This window comes from Triticum aestivum, chromosome 1B (genome assembly GCF_018294505.1).
Source record: "Triticum aestivum cultivar Chinese Spring chromosome 1B, IWGSC CS RefSeq v2.1, whole genome shotgun sequence".
Classification (NCBI taxonomy): domain Eukaryota; kingdom Viridiplantae; phylum Streptophyta; class Magnoliopsida; order Poales; family Poaceae; genus Triticum; species Triticum aestivum.
The window spans coordinates 604043861-604063076 of NC_057795.1; the positions used below are offsets into that span (position 1 = coordinate 604043861).

General features: G+C 45.2%; 1 protein-coding gene across 1 annotated transcript; it reads left to right on the forward strand.

The window, feature by feature from the left end:
* The first annotated feature begins 11747 nt into the window (after nucleotides 1-11747).
* Nucleotides 11748-12723, forward strand: LOC123080401 (non-classical arabinogalactan protein 31-like). Its single transcript, XM_044503323.1, has 3 exons — nucleotides 11748-11768; nucleotides 12157-12322; nucleotides 12419-12723. The coding sequence occupies exons 1-3, from the start codon at nucleotides 11748-11750 to the stop codon at nucleotides 12721-12723; spliced, it is 492 nt and encodes a 163-aa protein (XP_044359258.1).
* The last annotated feature ends 6493 nt before the right edge of the window (nucleotides 12724-19216 follow it).

The window sequence follows — 19216 nt, forward strand, 5'->3', positions numbered from 1 at the left end:
TGTGGCATACCCGGTTTTCACGGCCAAGGTGCCAGAGGGCAAGGGCTTTGTGGATAACTCCATCGGGCGTATGATCGTCCTGCGGTTTGATGACATCCACACTATGTTGAACCTTCATCCGCTGCACTACACCTTCGTTCGGCTATTTTCGCCGAGTATGGAGATGCGGATCATTCGCGACAAGACCCCGGACATCGTGATAGTCGACCCCTTCTACATGCGTGCCAAGATCTTGGGCAGCGCTGGGGACCGGCAAGTCGCGAGTTCTTACCTCGAAGGCGTCATTCTGGCAAACCAAGATAAGGATAACTTCCTCGTGCCTTACTTTCCCGAGTAAGTCCTCCCCTCAACCGGCCCGTAACATATGAATTCTTAGATTTCGATCATTTTTCTTTTAACATTCCGTGTTTTCTGCAGTGACACACATTGCACGCTCATCCTCCTAAGCCCCAAATATTCCATGGCCACGTATTTCGACCCGGACCGTCAGTCGAACGTAGACTACACAAATGTCAAGAAGGTTCTTGATGATGTTCTCCCCGGCTACGCCAAATCTGGAGGCACCTTCACCAGGCCTATTCGTAAGTACGGCAAGCACGTGTTCTCCCACAATACGACGTTCTGCTGCGTCAAGCAGCCGCCTGGCGGTCAGAAGGGTGCCTACTACGCCATCCATCACATGCGGGCGATCGTACGGGACCATCATCAACTTCTGCTACCGAGTAAACTCAAAGATTGGGCCGCGAGCGTGTCGGCAATCCAGGACGCGGACATCAGACAAGAATTCTTTCGCATCCAGTCGGAGTTTGCGGAAATCATCCATCAAGATGTCCTTCGTACCTCGGGGCAGTTCTACCTCAGAAATCAACCGTCCAACAGTGACATCGACACAATGCTACAAATGCAGGCTGACAACGCCCGTTCTTTCATGACTCCCACGATAGACGGCGGCTTCATCCACGCTCCGGTCCTTGAGTCGAGTCGAAAGCAGTGATGCTGTGTCTAGTTCTGAAACATCGATTGGCTCATGTTGTAATTAAACTTTAATGAACTTGTAGTATGTCTCTTTGGTTTCGAGAGTCGTTCAACTTAGATGTAATCGATGCTATTAATGTCTTGCTTTTCTCTTCCGATCGTTCTGTTGCATACTTATATATTGCTTATGTATTGTCTGTGAATTGGTACTAACGTTTCGTTTGGCTAGTGCATAGCGATGCCGTCGTATGTCGTGTACAATGGTAAGGTTCCCGGAGTCTACGACGACTGGGAGGAGTGTCGGAGACAGGTTCACCGATTCAGCGGTAACAGTTACAAAGGGTACACCACTAGGGCCGAGGCCGAATCTAGATACGCCCGCTATCTAGCGGGAGAGGGGAGGGAGCGTTGGAGGAACCGGATGAAGACGAGTTTCATCGTGATGATGCTCATCGTGATGACCGCAGCTCTCTTCTATGTGATGGTAGTTTAGATGATCGATATCGACTTGTAATGTGAAGACAAACTCGCTACTCGCGGTCTCGAGACTTGTAATATAATGTTCTATCTTTGTTCGGTCTTTTCAATTCGGAGACTAATATGATGAATTGTATTCAGAGACTAATATGATGAATTGTATTCAGAGACTAATCTTTTATTGTATTCGATGAATCGGTTGTTCATGTGTGCTGTCTATATATTGTCCAATTATACATTTTGTAACCTGTGCAAAAAACAGAAAATAAAAAATAAAAAAACCTAATATTCATACTAATGGCGCATCACATCACAGTGCGCCATTAGTATGCCAAAGGATACTAATGGCGCATCATTAAACAGTGCGCCATTAGTATGCCGAAGTTACTAATGGCGCATCTTGTTGTTGTGCGCCATTAGTATGCCAAAGCACCTCAGTATACATGGCCCCCTGGGAGGCATACTAATGGCGCATTGTTGTATATACTAATGGCGCATCTGTGGTGCACCATTAGTATAATATACTAATGGCGTGGCACTAATGGCGCACCACTAATGCGCCATTAATGGCCAAATTAGGTGCGCCATTAGTAGGCCTTTTCCTAGTAGTGGGTGGATGTCATTTGAGTTTCTGTTTATGATTCATCTGTAGTCGGATGTTGCCCTTATGTATTGTGATGTTGTATTCGTGTGGCATTGTATGCCTTATGTATGTATCCCCATCTATTATGTAATGTTGATGTAATGATATCCACCTTGCAAAAGCGTTTCAATATGCGGGTCTATCCTGGGTGGGAGGTTCGAGTTCCTTTTGGATAGGGTCGCATATTGGGCGTGACAAGTTGGTATCAGAGCCTCGACCGACCATAGGAGCCCCCTTGATTGTTGGCCGTTGTTGAGTCTAGAAAAAAACTATTTTGAGTCTTACGATTATATATATCGGAGAGTAGGATTCTTTTTACTCCTCAGTCCCCTTCGTCGCTCTGGTGAGGTCTCCTGATGTAGATGTTTTGTCTTTTGATCTCCTCAAATTTCACTAAATTTTTTTTAGGATCACGCGGGTATCTCGGAATCGTTCCGATGGTTTTGTGACAAGAACATTGTTCTTGGTGCCTCCTGTCTATTATGTGGCATTGACCCAGGGAGTTGAGCTCCGAGGTGTTGTCGTCATAATTTTATCGTTGCAGTTCTGGAATACCTGAGTTTTGCCGACATCGAAAATCTCTTTTATGCAGTTGTTGGTGAGATAACCTCAACGTCACCCAGTACTGGGGAGTTCGGGAGTATTGCCATAGCTCGTATAACGGATGCTTTTCGAAGGTTGAGGTACACGATTTCCGGAGTTTTCTTGGTTATGTGTTGACGGATGGATACAGCTGGATGTAGGGATTGTTAGTTTGGGTGAGATATATTCCTTCCCCTGTATCCCCAACACCAGATTGCATAACCAGAAAGTTTCGGGAGTTTTATAGGTGGGAATTCAAGTAGCTCTAGTTTTATCTTTCCAACAGACACATGATACGATATGAGATCTATCATATGTTTGTTTCCGGCTTATTCTGCAAGCCAAATCCTTTGTTTTGTTTTATTTGTGGTATTCGAGTTGCTTCGATGTCAAGTGTTGGTTCCATACCTATCAAGCAGTGTTCTCATATTTCTATGGGAGTGCTAATCCTTCTTGATCATTGAGGTTGTCATGTCAACTCTTTTCCAACCGGTGTGTTTCTCTTCATGTGGATCCGATCATTTAAAAATTCGCAAGATCATCTCTCAGTTTTCCCAACGTTGTTCGTTTCATCCGTCCCCAAGTTGCCTTTGTTTTCCGGCCCTCCCACCCTTTTTCTTCAAGGACTCAGATTTCTTAATCTTGTGTCCTTTTATCTGTGAGAAGTCTCTTCATTCATTTCTTTCAATGTTCTTATCCGGTGATTTCCCATTAAGACGCTCAATAGTTTCAAGTTCATCGTCCTTCATTGTTGTTTCTTCTCCGGTGGATTAATTCCAAGCTTTCAGTGTTGATCATATTCTTTTCCTCGTGTCAAATGCTTTTTCATACTGGTGCACCTCTTAGTCTTTCATTTCTCGCTATTCATTTGTCCTGGAGTGCTGAAGATATTTCACAAGACTTGTGTTTCCATTCTCAATCCGTTCAAGATATTTCGAGGTTGTTATCTCATTCAAGTCATTTAATTCAACCGGTGCAATTTCCCTTTCAAGTAATTTTTCGAAGGTGTATCTTTTGAGTGGGCCCTAACCCACAGGTCTTTTCCCAGGATCTTACCTGACTCTTCTAATTTCCTGGAGCTATTCTCAAATCCTTTTCGAAGTTTGACGTAAGAATGAATTTTCATCAGTCATATTCTTTCTTCAAGATCGCTTTCAAAATATTTTCATCGTTGGTTCAACCTTTCTAATTTTCTCCCGGAGTATCTCAACAATTCATGGTGGTGTTCCCATCGTCATTCTCAACATTTGAAGACCAAAGAAGAGTTTTCCTCCAAATCTTATCCGTTCTCTCAAAGATTCGTGATTCTAGCTTGATGCCACCCTCTCGTAATTGTTTTCAATTGTGACAGTTCTTTTCATCCATCCGGAGTTTTCAGGAGTTGATTTTTGTTTCTTTCCATCGGAGGCCATCATTCCAGTTATCATTCTTTATTTATCCCGGTGCTTAGGTCAAGTGTTCTTTAATCAGCTCATGATCTCTTTGTTCTTTTACAAAGTAATCCCCTCTAGCTTATTTGTTCTTCTAATTCTTCCCTGCGATTCATTCTCTTTCATCGGTCATTTTCGAATTCTTACGGTGGTTCGCTCAAGATTCTTTTTCTTTGATTATCACATTAATTCATTCGTTCTTTCCAATCCTACCGGTGGCTCGTTGAAGACCTTCCCAAGTTTGCGCCATATCTCTCTTAATCCTTTCTACGGGAATAAGTAGTATGCCAAATCCAATGTTTGTCATCAATTTAAATTGGTGAAGGATAGGCATAACGTAATTCTTATTATTGTTTCATCCAATGATCTAGTTTCTTCTTTCCAGAGTTGTTCATCATGTCACATTTCTCGGTTCGAGATGTTTCATTTTTCTTTTCCGGAGTTCCAAGTTTTCCTCATTATCGTCGCGAAGCTCCATCTAAATCATTGCAAGGCTTCACCTTGTGTTTTCAACTTCTCTTCCTTTCTATCATCCTTTTATTACCAGAGTTCTTCATGGAGGCTCTACATGGTGGTTCATCAAGGATTCTCTTCATTCTTCAATTGTTCTTCAAGATTCCTCTCGAAGTTATGACCCGCCAAGCTATACTCAAAATTAAACATGGTGCTCAACACATGTTTTGTTTTGAGGAGTTCAAGAATTCTTCATCTTGTATTTCGAAGTGCAACTCCTTCTATATTATCTTTTGAGGTGGTGTTATGTCATTATTGATAATTTCCCTTCAAGTTTTTATGATTCACAAGTTGTCAAGAATGAGATATTGTGAAACCATCATTTTCTCTTCGATCATGAATTGTTTCAACCCATATTAATCTCTTCGTTGGAGTTATCTTGTGTCATATTTCACCTAAAGCCTTCCATTGGGAATGTTGCTATTTGTGGTGCTTATCATTGATCCAAGCTTTCTCCATATCCTTCTTGGTGAAAGAGGTTTTTCATCTCTTCGTTGATCTCAAACAAGCAATTGTTTTTCGTTAGTGGCAGAATGTCATCTCATAGTCTTGAGATGTTTCCATAAGCCCACTACAAGCTTATTCTTTTCGTTGTTGGTTTTCCAACAACCCCGTTGTAACCATCTTGGAAGGGTGCCTTCCAAGCTCATTTGTGGCACAAGTTGGCATTTTCTTATCCATTCTGTTATTCCAATGATCTATCTTCTATTCCTTCTTTCGGAGGCCATGTGATGTTGCTCTCTTCGCTCATCATCTTGAATTGTGAGGACCGTGTTCTTTTCATGCTTATCCATTTAACCGGAGTGTTGTGTTCTCAAACAAGTTCTTTCATCTTATCAAGTTTTGCCTCCTTCCTCAACCGGAGAGTTGTCTGAAATTTTTCTTACCCCTTGTGCCATTCTTTCAATAGTTCCGGAAGTAGTGTGTTGTTGATCTCACCAAGTATCCTCTCATCTTGTCAAGTCCAAATTATGTTCCTTCCATGTTCAACCGGAGTGCTGCCCGAATTCTTCCTCTCTCATCTTGTTTTAACCGGAGTGGTTTCGAATTCTATCTTGTCCATTAAACTCTTGATTCATGTCTTTGCAACCTTCAAGTTCTCGTAATGTTCCTTGTTCCTCTTTTCTAACGGACAGTTTGTAATCTTGGTCATCTCTGTTGTTTTGTTTCTTTAAATTTGTTCAACCTCTCAAGGTTCGTGGTTTCACTCGTTTGCCGAAGAAGCAACTTAGTTTACCGCTTATCTTCCTCTTCCTTTTCCCTCCGGTGCCATCCTAGATCTCGGGACGAGATCCTCTCGTAGTGGTGGACTGTTGTAACGCCCCGGATACAACTTTCCATATTCGTAACTCCGACTCTTGCCATTTCCGGCTATGTGATTTATTATTTCCTCCGTGGTTGGGTTTTGTTTGTTGTTTTGCATTTTGTTCTTGTTATGCATCTCATCTCATAACATCATGCACATTGCATCGGCATCGTTTTCATAAAACTTGCATCCGTTCGGGTTCCGCGGGTTCTCTCTGTTGTCCGTTCGGAGTCCAGACACACTCGCACACGCCCGCGGCACCTCTGAAATATTATTTTACTAGTGGCATAAAAATGTTCTCGGAATGGGTTGCAACATGTCATGCGGTCTTATTATAGTGTAGACAGGCCGCCTGCCAAGTTTCATCGCATTCGGAGTTCGTTTGACTGCCCAACCGTTAAATATATAACCGCGATATAGTCGGTAGATACGTCGGACGTTTTCGGTATCCGAAAACCATGTCGGGCCGCACTTCATCCTTCTCTTCTCAGCCCAAGGTATTCTACATAGCCCCCTAGGTCCAACATACCCCCCCTGGCGTCTGGAGCCGCCAGATCGAGATCCGAGGGTCCGAAACCCCTCCAAAACACCCCTAACCCTAGCCTTACCCCTATATAACCACCCCTCCTTCCATATTGGGCAACCCTAGCCCCTAGCCTCCCCTAATCTCCCGCAGCCGCCTCCTCCCACCTCGGGGGCCGCGCCGCCGCTTTCCCCCTCCAAATCCGGCGCCCCCCAGCCTCCTCTCGCCACTTGGCAAGCCCCCAGTGGCTAGCCGCCGTCCGCAGCCTCTCCCCGTTCGCCACCTGGCCTCCCCGCATCCCCCAGCCCTCCAGATTCGGCCCGTTATGTTTTTTCCTATTCTGTGAATTTCCTATTTTCCAAGGAATTGGCAGAATTGCAGAAAACCCCTCCATATTCATGCATTTAATTACTCACAAACCGTGCATCGGATTAAAATGGTTTAAACATGTAAAATGCTTAGAATTTTGTGTAGATTAATAATATGCTGCTTTCATCCATGTTTAAAATGTTTAACTTGCTGTTTGTTTAAATTTTCATAAATGCCATGTTAAAATGATTTATTTCATAACTAAATAACCGTAGCTCAGAATTAAATGTTCTTTATATGTAAATGGGGTGGAAAAATGAGTAGTTCAACATGGTGCACTTTATTTTCCTTTTTAACAACAATAAAATATGTTTTAGGGAAGAACAGTACCGAAACTAAAATATGGACATGAGGAATTTTCCGGAATTGTTGTTTGTTACTTCCGGCCTCATTTAAACTTGCCTAGATAGGTAGTTTATTATGTTTCACCTCTTGCCATGTTTAACAACATTTAATATTGTTGTGTACCTAACCGAGAGAGAACTAAATAATTGCTTGTGGTGTTTTGTCAATATGCAACTCGTTGCATATTGAGCTCCACTTAACTTGTAGTATTGTGTGTTGCATTTTGCCATGCCATGCCTCATTAAACCGGACATGCATCATACTTGTTTGTGCATCATGCCATGATTATGCTTGTGTGTTTACCATGTTGTTTGCTTCTTTCCGGGTTGCCTTCAGTTTCGTTCCGGAGTTGTGAGGATTCGTTCGACTACGTTCGTCTATCTTCTTCATGGACTCGTTCTTCTTCCTTGCGGGATTTCAGGCAAGATGACCGCTACCCTGGATCTCACTACTATCATTGCTATGCTAGTTTCTTCGTTCTATCGCTATGCTGTGTTACCTATCTTTTGCTCATCAAGCCTCCCAATTGCCATGAACCTCTAACCGTTGACACCGTCCCTAGCAAACTGTTGTTTGGCTATGCTACCGCTTTGCTCAGCCCTCTTATAGCGTTGCTAGTTGCAGGTGAAGTTGAAGATTTCTCCATGGTGGACAGGATTTTGGTTGGGATATCACAATATCTCTTATATTATTAATGCATCTATATACTTGGTAAAAGGTGGAAGGCTCGGCCTTATGCCTGCTGTTTTATTCCACTCTTGCCGCCCTAGTTTCCGTCATACCGGTGTTATGTTCTCGGATTTTGCGTTCCTTACGCGGTCGGGTGATTTATGGGACCCCCTTGACAGTTTGCTTTGAATAAAACTCCTCCAGCAAGGCCCAACATTGGTTTTACCATTTGCCTCACCGCCACCTACTTTTCCCTTGGGAGTCGCTCTCTCGAGGGTCATCTTTATTACAGCCCCCCCGGGCCAGTGCTTGTCTAAGTGTTGGTCCGAACCAGAGCCACTTGCAGCGCCACCTCGGGGAAACTCGAGGTATGGTTTTAGTTGTACATAGTGTTCCTCCGGTGTTGCCCTGAGAACGAGATATGTGCAGCTCCTATCGGGATTGTCGGCGCATCGGGCGGCTTTGCTGGTCTTGTTTTACCATTGTCGAAATGTCTTGTAAACCGAGATTCCGAGTCTGATCGGGTCTTCTTGGGAGAAGGTCTATTCCTTCGTTGATCGCGAGAGCTTGTCATGGGCTAAGTTGGGACACCCCTGCAGGGTATAATCTTTTGAAAGCCATGCCTGCGGTTATAGGCAGATGGGAATTTGTTATTGTCCGGTTGTAGATAACTTGACACTAGATCCGAATTAAAACGCATCAACCGTGTGTGTAGCCGTGATGGTCTCTTCTCGGCGGAGTCCGGGAAGTGAACACGGTTTTGGGTTATGTTTGACGTAAGTAGGAGTTCAGGATCACTTCTTGATCATTGCTAGCTTCACGACCGTTCCATTTGCTCTCTTCTCGCTCTTATTTGCGTATGTTAGCCACCATATATGCTTAGTCGCTGCTGCAGCCTCACCACTTTACCCCTTCCTTTCCCTTTAAGCTTTGCTAGTCTTGATACCCATGGTAATGGGATTGCTGAGTCCTCGTGGCTCACAGATTACTACAACAACAGTTGCAGGTATAGGTTATGTGATGATCTTGACGCGAGAGCGATGCTTGCTTGCGTTGAGTTCTTCTGCTGCTTCTTCGATCAGGGGATAGGTTCCAGGTCGGCAGCCTGGGCTAGCAGGGTGGATGTCGTTTGAGTTTCTGTTTATGATTCATCCGTAGTTGGATGTTGCCCTTATGTATTGTGATGTTGTATTCGTGTGGCATTGTATGCCTTATGTATGTATCCCCATCTATTATGTAATGTTGATGTAATGATATCCACCTTGCAAAAGCGTTTCAATATGCGGGTCTATCTTTGGTGGGACCTTCGAGTTCTTTTTGGATAGGGTCGCATATTGGGCGTGACAAGTTGGTATTAGAGCCTCGACCGACCATATTGGCCACTGTGGAGGGTGATGCAATTGGAGCAAAATAAGAATTCAGCTTCTGCATGAGCAGGGGCCTAAGGAGCTAGTTACCAAAATTCTATCGCTACCTGACAAAAAGAAAATTAAGTGCATCACGATGCTTTCAGTGTGGTGTGACACGAGAAATAAAAGGAACGCAGGCGAGCCGCTGAGAAATACCACAACTGTAATCAAGCGAGTCAAGAGTGCAGTATAGGATATTATGTTGGTTGAGGAAAAGGAGGATACTACTACACTGCTACAGGCAGATGGATTCCTCCTGGATATGATGTACTGAAGGTTAATATTGATTTGACAACAAATGGGATCCTCTTCAAGGAGATTAAATATTTTTCTTGTTTAAAATTTAATTTATTTCGCATTTCATATTGCCCGAGGGTATGTAATAAAGTCGCAGATGCTCTTGCGATGTATGGTGCAGTGTCAGGTTAATGGAATGAATATGGCTAAAAGAAAGAACAAACTGTAGGTGTATTTCTAAAGCATACTCCAATAGGTGTATTTCTGAAACTTCACAATCTCTCCATCTTACATGTAGATACGACTAACTGACTGGTAGTATTATTATAAGCTACAACACAATCGCTCCATCTTACATGTAGATTATTTCAAACCGATAAACTTTAATACAAATTGGCTAATCTGTACTAACACACAATATTGGTGATCTGTGAGAAACTGAGAACATAGTGACTGCAAAGTACTTTTCCTATTCTACAGTCTATCAACACCACTGGAATCAGCAAGAGGAATTTGTTTTTGAACGACACCACTCGAATTTGCAGTACCCAAAAAGACATTCGGCTCAATAAATCAACTAGTACAATGGAATAACAGTACCATGGAGAAAACAATCTTATTTCTCTCTGGACGCTCAAGCGTTCACAAATAGATCAAATTCAGATTTTAATCTAAGACGTACCTAACTGGGCCGATGTTGAGGCGGGGCAACGAGGAGTGACTGTTGCAGAAACGGCGGCCGGTGGCTGACTTCTACGCACGACACAGTGGTGGGCGGCGATTGGCGATTGGCTCGTCAGCGCTGTCGGCGACTTGGACAGGATCTGGAAGATGGCTCCCACACTCCCAACTCTCCGGATCTAAGAACCCTTGGCCGGGCAGGCGGCGGCGGCGCCGGCGGCAACAACAACCGAGGGGGTGCCGGCGGCGGCGCTAGCGGCACCGAGGGCCGAGGGGATTGAGCGGTGGTTTCCTTTTCGTTCTTCCGATCTCAGGCTAATTGAGGAATATACACGAACTGCTTTTTTTAATCCTCTTGTATTATCCAACTGACATGTGGGCGACACAAGGCGATGCACGCCACATCAGCGTAAGTGGTAATCCATGACGGTCTGACTTATATATATATAATAAAAACTAAGCCCGATCAGGCCCAATTGTTCAATCCCTGACGATTTGCGTGACAGTTTCGGTCGGGCCGTCATTACGGGGATGCCCAACGCAGGCCCATCCACGGCTCACTGATCGGTGACAGTTTCCGTGACGGCAAATTTAGGATCGTCACAAACTGTGACGGATTACAGGACTGTCACCCTAAAACCGTCACAGATAAGCAGGTTTCTTGTAGTGTATATATCCAAATCACACAAACATCAATTTGGTAATGTAAAACATTCATGAACAAGAGCCTCACCACAAGGTGGTGCTGGCGACGGGACGGTGCGGGCGATCGACGGTGGTTACGACGGAGATTTAGAGGGCACTAAGTAAACCACACCTACATATGCAAACTAAGTGTCATTTTTTACCTCAAATTACATATAAATCAAATACTAGCAAATATAATTCCTCACAAATTAATCACTATACAAAGCATTGCAAAAGCTAATCTAGCAATGAGAGTTAAAAGGACAAAGTTGCTAACCTTTGTGACCATTTGAGTGGATGGAGGCCTTCAAATCTTGACAAATTTTGGGCAAAATTTGTGAGGAGCTCGAGGAAGAGAGGGGAAGAACAGAGGAAGTGAGGGGAAAGGGGAAGAACAGAGTGGCTCGGGTGGGCGAAGGGTTTATGTAGGTCGACCTTTAGTACCGGTTCGTGGCACGAACCGGTACTAAAGGTGCTGGAGGGGCCCCAGACTGGCAACACCGTGCCACCACTCTCTTTAGTACCGGTTCGTGGCACGAACCGGTGCTAAAGGTTCGCCACGAACCGGTACTAATGAGAACGGCCGGCTAGCCGTTGGAACCGGCACTATTGGACAAATTAGTGCCGGCTCAACATCAAACCGGCATTAATGTGTCTCATATTAGGTCATTTTTCTACTAGTGAGAGGACGCAAAGTCCAAGTATGAGGAAACGGAGAGGAAAGAAGTGTGCAAGCTCGAGAAGTCAATAAAGAAAGCAACAATGTAGGCAATAAAGACATAGCGAACTCATTGATTGGCTTAGTGGGAGCTTTTAGGGAAGTTGTTTTTCTATTTGAAGTGTGTAATTTTTTTTTGTTTTCTTTTGGATAGGTTCTCTTAGCAAATAATTCGTGAAGTAGATGTCGTTTAATAAAACAATGGTACTTTCTCCGATCCAAATTAATTGGCATCAATTAATTGGATCGTGGGGAGTAGTTAAGTTTAAGTCGACGGTCCACAAATAAATGAAAATTGACAAAACAATTACTCCTTTAAGTTTAAGGGGTCGATTAGAAACGACTTCTTTAGAGGAGCAAATATGACCCTCTAAAGATACCGCTTCTAAATGTTAGGAGATCGATTAGAGGATGCTCTAAGATAGGACCTCACACTGTCGTCATACAAGTAGTTCTATAAATTTGCAACCTCTAGCTTCTTGTCATCGCAACGTATCATTCCTAGCTAGCTACGTTTGTATGCCTAGTAGCCTTTTCTAGCTAGCTAGCTAGCTAGCAGGGAAAAGAACACCAGCCACCATGGCTGTGCTAGTGCTACCCAAGTGCCTTCTTCTGTTCTCCCTCCGGAGTGCTCCTCTCTCTGCCCGGCACCGGCGCCTCCGCCGTGAACTTCACCATCGGCGTGCAGGGCATGGTCTGGTGCAAGACCTGGAGGTACATCGGCTACACCGCCGACATGGACGCCTCCCCGCTCCAAGGTTAACTCTTATCTCTGTGTTTTTTTAACTACGTCCTCATCCCATGAATGCTCCTTCATAGCATATATGATTTGTGTTTATACTTTATACACGCAGGCGTGGAGGTGTACCTGCAGTGCCGGCACGGCCCGCGGCGGCTGAAGAAGTTGCCAGGGGCATCGGGGCAGGGCGGCTACTTCACCATCCAGTCGGCGCACATGGCGTCCTTCACCAACGACGAGTGCAAGGTGTACGTGGAGAGCTCGTCGTCAACCGCGTGCGACCTCGCTGACGAACCTGCTGCCGGCGAGGGGCTGCCGCTCAAGTTCAAGACCTTCGTCCAGCGCGGCGACGGGCTGCAGGCGCTCTACTCCTTTGGCAACTTCTTCTTTCGCCCCAGCGACCCCAACAACTTCTACTGATCCGTCCGCCCGTTATGTGCTCGTAGGACTTGAATAAATGAAATTTGGATTAAACAGCTGTTGGAGATGCTTTACTAATTAGCTGGGGATGTGCTGTGCTGTAAGGTTTACTTAAATTTCTTCTCTTATTGCAGTGGTTTCTTAAACTTCTTTTAGACTAGCCACAATGGTGAGTAACATACACTAGTAACATACACATATGCCTAGACTTTGTTACTGTCTTCATAGTGGGTAGTAACATAAGTGTGGTAACATGCAAAGCTTCATTTATTAGGTTATAAACTCATAGTGCATTGGGGCATGTGATGTTACAGTAACTAGCTAAGTTACTATAACTACATCTCTCCTCATTAACTCATTGCCACATAAGCAAATTTGCTGAGTTGGACTTGATGTTACTGCTGAAGTTACTCCCACTGTGGCTAGTCTTAATTACCAACAACTGCATGCTTGGAACACTATAGGAAAACGTTTTTTTCCGAAAAGGAGGATGACCCCCGGCCTCTGCATCTTGGAGATACATACGGCCATTTTATTGATTATTCTTGAGAACCTTACAAAGAATAACAACACTATGCCTGAATCCGACATCTTGGCAGCATCTGCTGCTATTCCTATCCAAATGATGAAGGGATGCAAGCTGGGCCACATATCCATACTCTCACCTAAGCCTAACATCTAAAGCCGGAGGCCCCGACCGAGCCATCTGCCGGCTCCGGGACTCAAACCGGTCTAACGCACTCACATGTGCCGTCGCCGCCATCTTTCATTGGTCCATCTTCAGAGCAGATTGGTGACAACCTTGACAGGCCCTCTGCCATCGACGCCACCACGACGCCAAACGACGACCTCCACCTACGCGAGCCTAGGCAGGTCCTCCGCCATTGACGCCACCACGACGCCAGCCGACGACCTCCACCTACGTGACTCCATCTCCAAGCAACGGACATAAATCCATGTTAGGAAAGGGTCGCACCACTGTTGTCTCCCACCACCCACAAGCACCACCCAACTCAAGGTTCCCAAAGCGGCGCCTTCAAGAAGGGAACGACACCGTGAGCGCCGCCGCCACCCAACAGAGTTAGGGCGTTCGCTCGGGAAACCTAGGGAAAGGTGAAGTGAGGAGATCATTCCATACCGACGCCTCAAAGGAGCGAAAGGGCGCCCTCAGGCGTTGCCATCGGCACGGCCGGTCATGGCCGGCCAGGATTTCGCCCGAACTAGATCTCCGCCACCAGAAGCACATCCTGTACAAAACCGGCGATCAAGAGAAAGCGCAGCCTGACCAGGCTGGCCCGCACGCCGAACAGGGGAGGCAGGGACGCGCCAGATCACGCACACCGACCGCCGCTGGCCGCCAACCGGATCCACCACCCGCACGGCTGTTAGCCGGCCGTACCTTGCCTATGGAGCCACCGCTCCAGATCCGGGGTTCCCCATACAGGAGCAGGGCGACTGAGGCCCCGCCGCCACCATCCTTGGCGCCCCAGGCTTGCCCGACGGCGGCCTCAGGCGGCGGCGAGGGAGGGAGGAGGGGAGAGGGTGAGGAGGAGGCGGCCACTACAGGAAAAACGTATGTTAACTATTTTGATGATCATTCAAAGTTTTTGTTTTTCATAATAGATGATCGTTCAAGTAGGTTTACTATTTTTCGGAAAACTTTTCCCCAAGATGTGGAGATGCACGAGGACAAGTATAAGTGGGCCTGTTTGAATAAGAAACTGGGTCCTGCTTTTATATTTGCTGAGATCGGGCGTTTGTATGCTTTTTGACCCAAAAGCCGGCAAATCTTTTTAACGTAGTGCAGATGCAGCCGGAAATCCAATTTGGCTCCCGAACTAGGTAAGTGAGACAGACTGAGAGAGGAAGAAAGAGCTTTTAGTTTTAGTTTTTCACTGCGTAGGTCCCACACGCAAGTGACATTGGAGAGAGGGGTAAAAATATCCAGGAAACGTCTTGCAGACGGTCAAAGCCCTTTGATTGGAAGGAAACGGCACATAAGGGCATTTTTGTAAGGTCACCTAACGACAGAGGGGCGAATTTGAGCACTCTTTAAAATTAGGGGTAAATCAAAGTAGTGGGTTCGAGTTAATGGCTGAAATGTAAATGTCACACATTTTTATGAGGCAAAGGCAAAGCTCTTGAATTACACATTGGGTGGAGAAAAATTGCTCTTCATGACATCAAGTACAAGGGGTATCACATGACCCGGTTGCAAATCATCATACAATTTTGAAGTGCTACCATAACTTGCTGGAGAGTGAGGTACTTTTACATTCTCTGCTAGCAAAGGTAACGGTTAGGCTTCAAAAATGTTATTCAGGTGCTCCACTAATTCTTCCAAAGTTAGGCATAATACATATCCTTTTGTTTTGCCATTGCCTACCGCTTGTTTCGGCTACACAGAGTATGTTTCAAAACTGGCGACTTTTGTTCCTTTTATTGTTGCTAGTTCTCCACCATGAACGTCAACCATGACGAATTAGCAACAATCTCCATTTTCCCCAGTTTGTGAACTATCACTTCTCCTCTGTGGTTGCGGATGGAAGTTCCCCAATCTCCAATCATTGATCCAGAGTGAAATGTGCCATCTATGTTGACTTTTAGTTCATTTACCTTTCGGAGCATGACATCTACTTTGTCCCGTCTGCTCTAGTTTCTTCTCCATCAAAAAGTCTTGGCAATACTTTCTAGATTGCTTAACAATTATATGATATAGGGCTTCAATATCTCTATGCTTGCCCTCTTCCCTGGCGTATTTCTTTCGGTCCACCATTGCCAGAGCAACACCACCACCATGATTATTCTTTTCACTCTCCATGTCCAGTATTTTATTTATGTATTCAATAGCTGACTACTTGTCCATGAATCATCCTCAAACCTTCCATGTTCAACATTTTGCAAATAGTTTCGCACTTCAGAAATAGCATCATCCTCAACTTGTCTCTTGCAGACCGGGCATTTCTCGTCACTTCCACACCTTTTCATCTCAGATTTGTACATGTTGGTCAGATACTGTGGGCTACTCTCCAAAAGAATTGTTTCAAGTGATTTGAGCATATTTATTTCCACAACTTCTCCCATTTAACTGTTGGAAATATGCCCTAGAGGCAATAATAAAATGGTTATTATTATATTTCCATGTTCATGATAATTGTCTATTGTTCATGATATAATTGTATTAACCGGAAACCGTAATACATGTGTGAATACATAGACCACAACATGTCCCTAGTGAGCCTCTAGTTGACTAGCTCGTTGATCAATAGATGGTTATGGTTTCCTGACCATGGACATTGGATGTCGTTGATTACGGGATCACATCATTAGGAGAATGATGTGATGGACAAGACCCAATCCTAAGCATAGCACTAGATCGTGTAGTTCGTTTGCTAAGAGCTTTTCTAATGTCAAGTATCATTACCTTAGGCCATGTGATTGTGCAACTCCCGGATACCGTAGGAATGCTTTGGGTGTACCAAACATCACACCATAACTAGGTGGCTATAAAGGTACACTACAGGTATCTCCGAAAGTATCTGTTCGGTTGGCACGAATCAAGACTGGGATTTGTCACTCCGTATGACGGAGAAGGTACCTCTGGGGCCACTCGGTAATGCATCATCATAATGATCTCAATGTGACTAAGTAGTTAGTCACGGGATCATGCATTATGGAACGAGTATAGAGACTTGCCGGTAACGAGATTGAACAAGGTATTGGGATACCGATGATCGAATCTCGGGAAAGTAACATACCGGTGGACAAAGGGAATTGTATACGGGATTGGTTGAATCCCCGACATCGTGGTTCATCAGATGTCCAGATCCCGCAGACATGACCGCTGTTGGTTATTGGCCGGAGAGATGTCGCGGTCATGTCTGCATGATTCCCGAACCCGTAGGGTCTACACTTAAGGTTTGGTGACGCTAGAGTTGTTATGGGAATTAGTATGCGGTTAACGAATGTTGTTCGCAGTCCCGAATGAGATTCCGGATGTCACGAGGAGTTCTGGAATGGTCTAGAGATAAAGATTTATATATTGGAAGTCCTTATTCGGTCACCGGAAATGTTCGGGGGTATATCGGTATTGTATCGGGACCACCGAAAGGGTTCCGGGAGTCCACCGGGAGGGTCTACCTGCCCCGGAGGGTCCTATGGGCTGAATATGGAGGGGAACCAGCCCCTAGGTGGCTTGGGCACCAACCCCCTAGGGCAGATGCACCTAGGGTTGGGGGGAAACCCTAAAGGGGGCGCCCTCCTTGGCTTGGGGGCAAGCCTCCCCCCTTGCCCCCCCTTTAGATCCATCTGGAGGGGCCCGCCCCCCATATCCCTTGCCCCTATATATATAGGGGAGGTGGGAGGGCTGCCGCAACCTTCCCCTGGCACAGCCCTCTCCCTCCCCAACACCTCCTCCTCTGTAGTAGTGCTTGGCGAAGCCCTGCCGGAGAACTGCAAGCTCCTCCACCACGTCTTCGTGCTGCCGAGGCTCTCCCTCAACTTTTTCTCTCCCCTTGCTGGATCAAGAAGGAGGAGACGTCCCCGGTCTGTAAGTGTGTTGAACGCGGAGGTGTTGTCCGGTCGGCGTTAGATCGGATCATCCGCGATTTGAATCGCCACGAGTACGACTCCATCATCTGCGATCTAGTAACGCTTCCGCTTAGCGATCTTCAAATGTATGAAGATGCATATCCTATCTCTCTCTATTGTTGCTAGAATCTCCTAGATTGATCTCAATGATACGTAGGAAAATTTTGAATTATTGCTACGTTCCTCAACATTAACTTATTAACCTATCCTTGTGCGTAGGAACTGGCTAACCCCACAACATAGACGTAGTATGATGTCTTAATTTAAACAATCCCTTGGGATCAAAATTCCAACTCAGCTGTCTTAGTAATCAGTATTTATAGGGATGCTTAGCATTTTTTCCGTGTAAGTATCCTACACCAAATACTTATCACATCCCCTAGTTCTTACATTAACCGGTTTTGATACCGTGTCCGGGTCATAGTCTCATTTTGGGTCTGGTCAGTTTCTTACATTCTTTCCGCTTCCTATTCTCCATATTAGCCATTTCCTTTCTAGGTGAATAATTTTTGGTACGCTACTCCAAGTGTATGGCATTCCTTGCTCTATTTTTGCATTTAGGACAAAGCCATTTGTGGAGCATTTTTTTAACACTTAGCTACATAGGAATTTGGAATGTTTAGAAGTCCCCAACCTTTGCTAGCATGTCTATGTTAAAGGCATAAAAATATCTAAAGCCAAGTCCTCCATCCCTCTTGGACTTAGTCATTCTCGCCTCGTTGATCGAGTGGGTCTTGTTCTTTTGCACTTGATCAATCCACTAATATCTTTCGTTAGAGAGGTAATTTTCTAGACCTTGTTATTTCAAAGCAATTCATTAAGGATAGATTGGATAAATAACTCTTGAACTTGCTTATTTTTCTTTTGCATTTAAGCTTCTTACACTATCACTATCTCTTTTTTCATTTATGATGAAAACAATCCAACAACCACGGTAGTGGGTTTGCTTGCGCTTCATGACTTGTCGTTGTTAGAGATTTCTGGCTAACTACAAGAAATGTAGATTTGAACATTAGGCCAAAATCTTTTGCAAAATGAATATACTTATAGGATGTGTACCATAGTTTTCTCATCAAATGCTAAGACGATGGTGGAATAGGAGCTAATGATGTTGCCGTAATAGATGTTTTCATGACCGCCATCTTTTGCTCACAAGTCTTCTTATTGTGCCCGTATTCTTTACATGCAGAGAATTTTATCCTTGTACCTGTCTGATTTAGGGTTCCGGCAAAACCCTTGAGGTTCGAACACTGGGGTGCGCACGAAGATTTCCCCCTACCGAATCTTGCCCTCAGCCTCGCCGCGATCTCTAAGCTTAGCTCGATGAACTCACAACACAAGAGACACAAGATTTATACTAGTTCGGGGCACCGTTGTGGTGTAATACCCTACTCCAGTGTGGTGGTGGTAGATTTCCTTTTGGGCTGATGATGAACAGTACAAGGGAAGAACGGCCTCCTGAGGAGAGGTGTTCTTGTGCTTGGTGGGTGCGAGGCTGAACTGAGTTTGTTCCCCTCTCGTCCGTCCCGATCCAGTTCCCTTTCTACTGTGGTGGCTAGTCCTATTTATAGAGGCCCTGGTCCTCTTCCCAAATATTGTGCGGGAAGGGATCCAACAACGGCCAATTTGAAAGGGGACAACTATTACGAGCTATCCTGACTAAATGTGGTCTTCGCCTGTCAAAGGCACTGGTGGTGACGCTGTCTTGGGCTCCACGATAACCTCCGTCCTGCCATCCTGCTGGTCTTGGTCTTGTTGCACCAATATGGAAACATTTGCCTGATGCCTTGGTACTCCGCGCCTGCGCTTGCCCTCTTAGCACCAAAGGGGAAATGAGGACACTACATGCGCTGCTGCCCGCCTGGCGCCTGCTTGGCCTTGGTCGTCATGGCTTGCATCACAG

What these genes read in the sequence shown, in the direction of transcription:
- LOC123080401 (XM_044503323.1), top strand. Translation starts at nt 11,748, where the DNA reads ATGTCGTTTAATAAAACAATG. An exon ending in TGTCGTTTAATAAAACAATG is followed by an intron (nt 11,769 to 12,156) that starts GTACTTTCTCCG and finishes TGGCTGTGCTAG; the next exon opens with TGCTACCCAAGTGCCTTCTT. An exon ending in GGACGCCTCCCCGCTCCAAG is followed by an intron (nt 12,323 to 12,418) that starts GTTAACTCTTAT and finishes TTATACACGCAG; the next exon opens with GCGTGGAGGTGTACCTGCAG.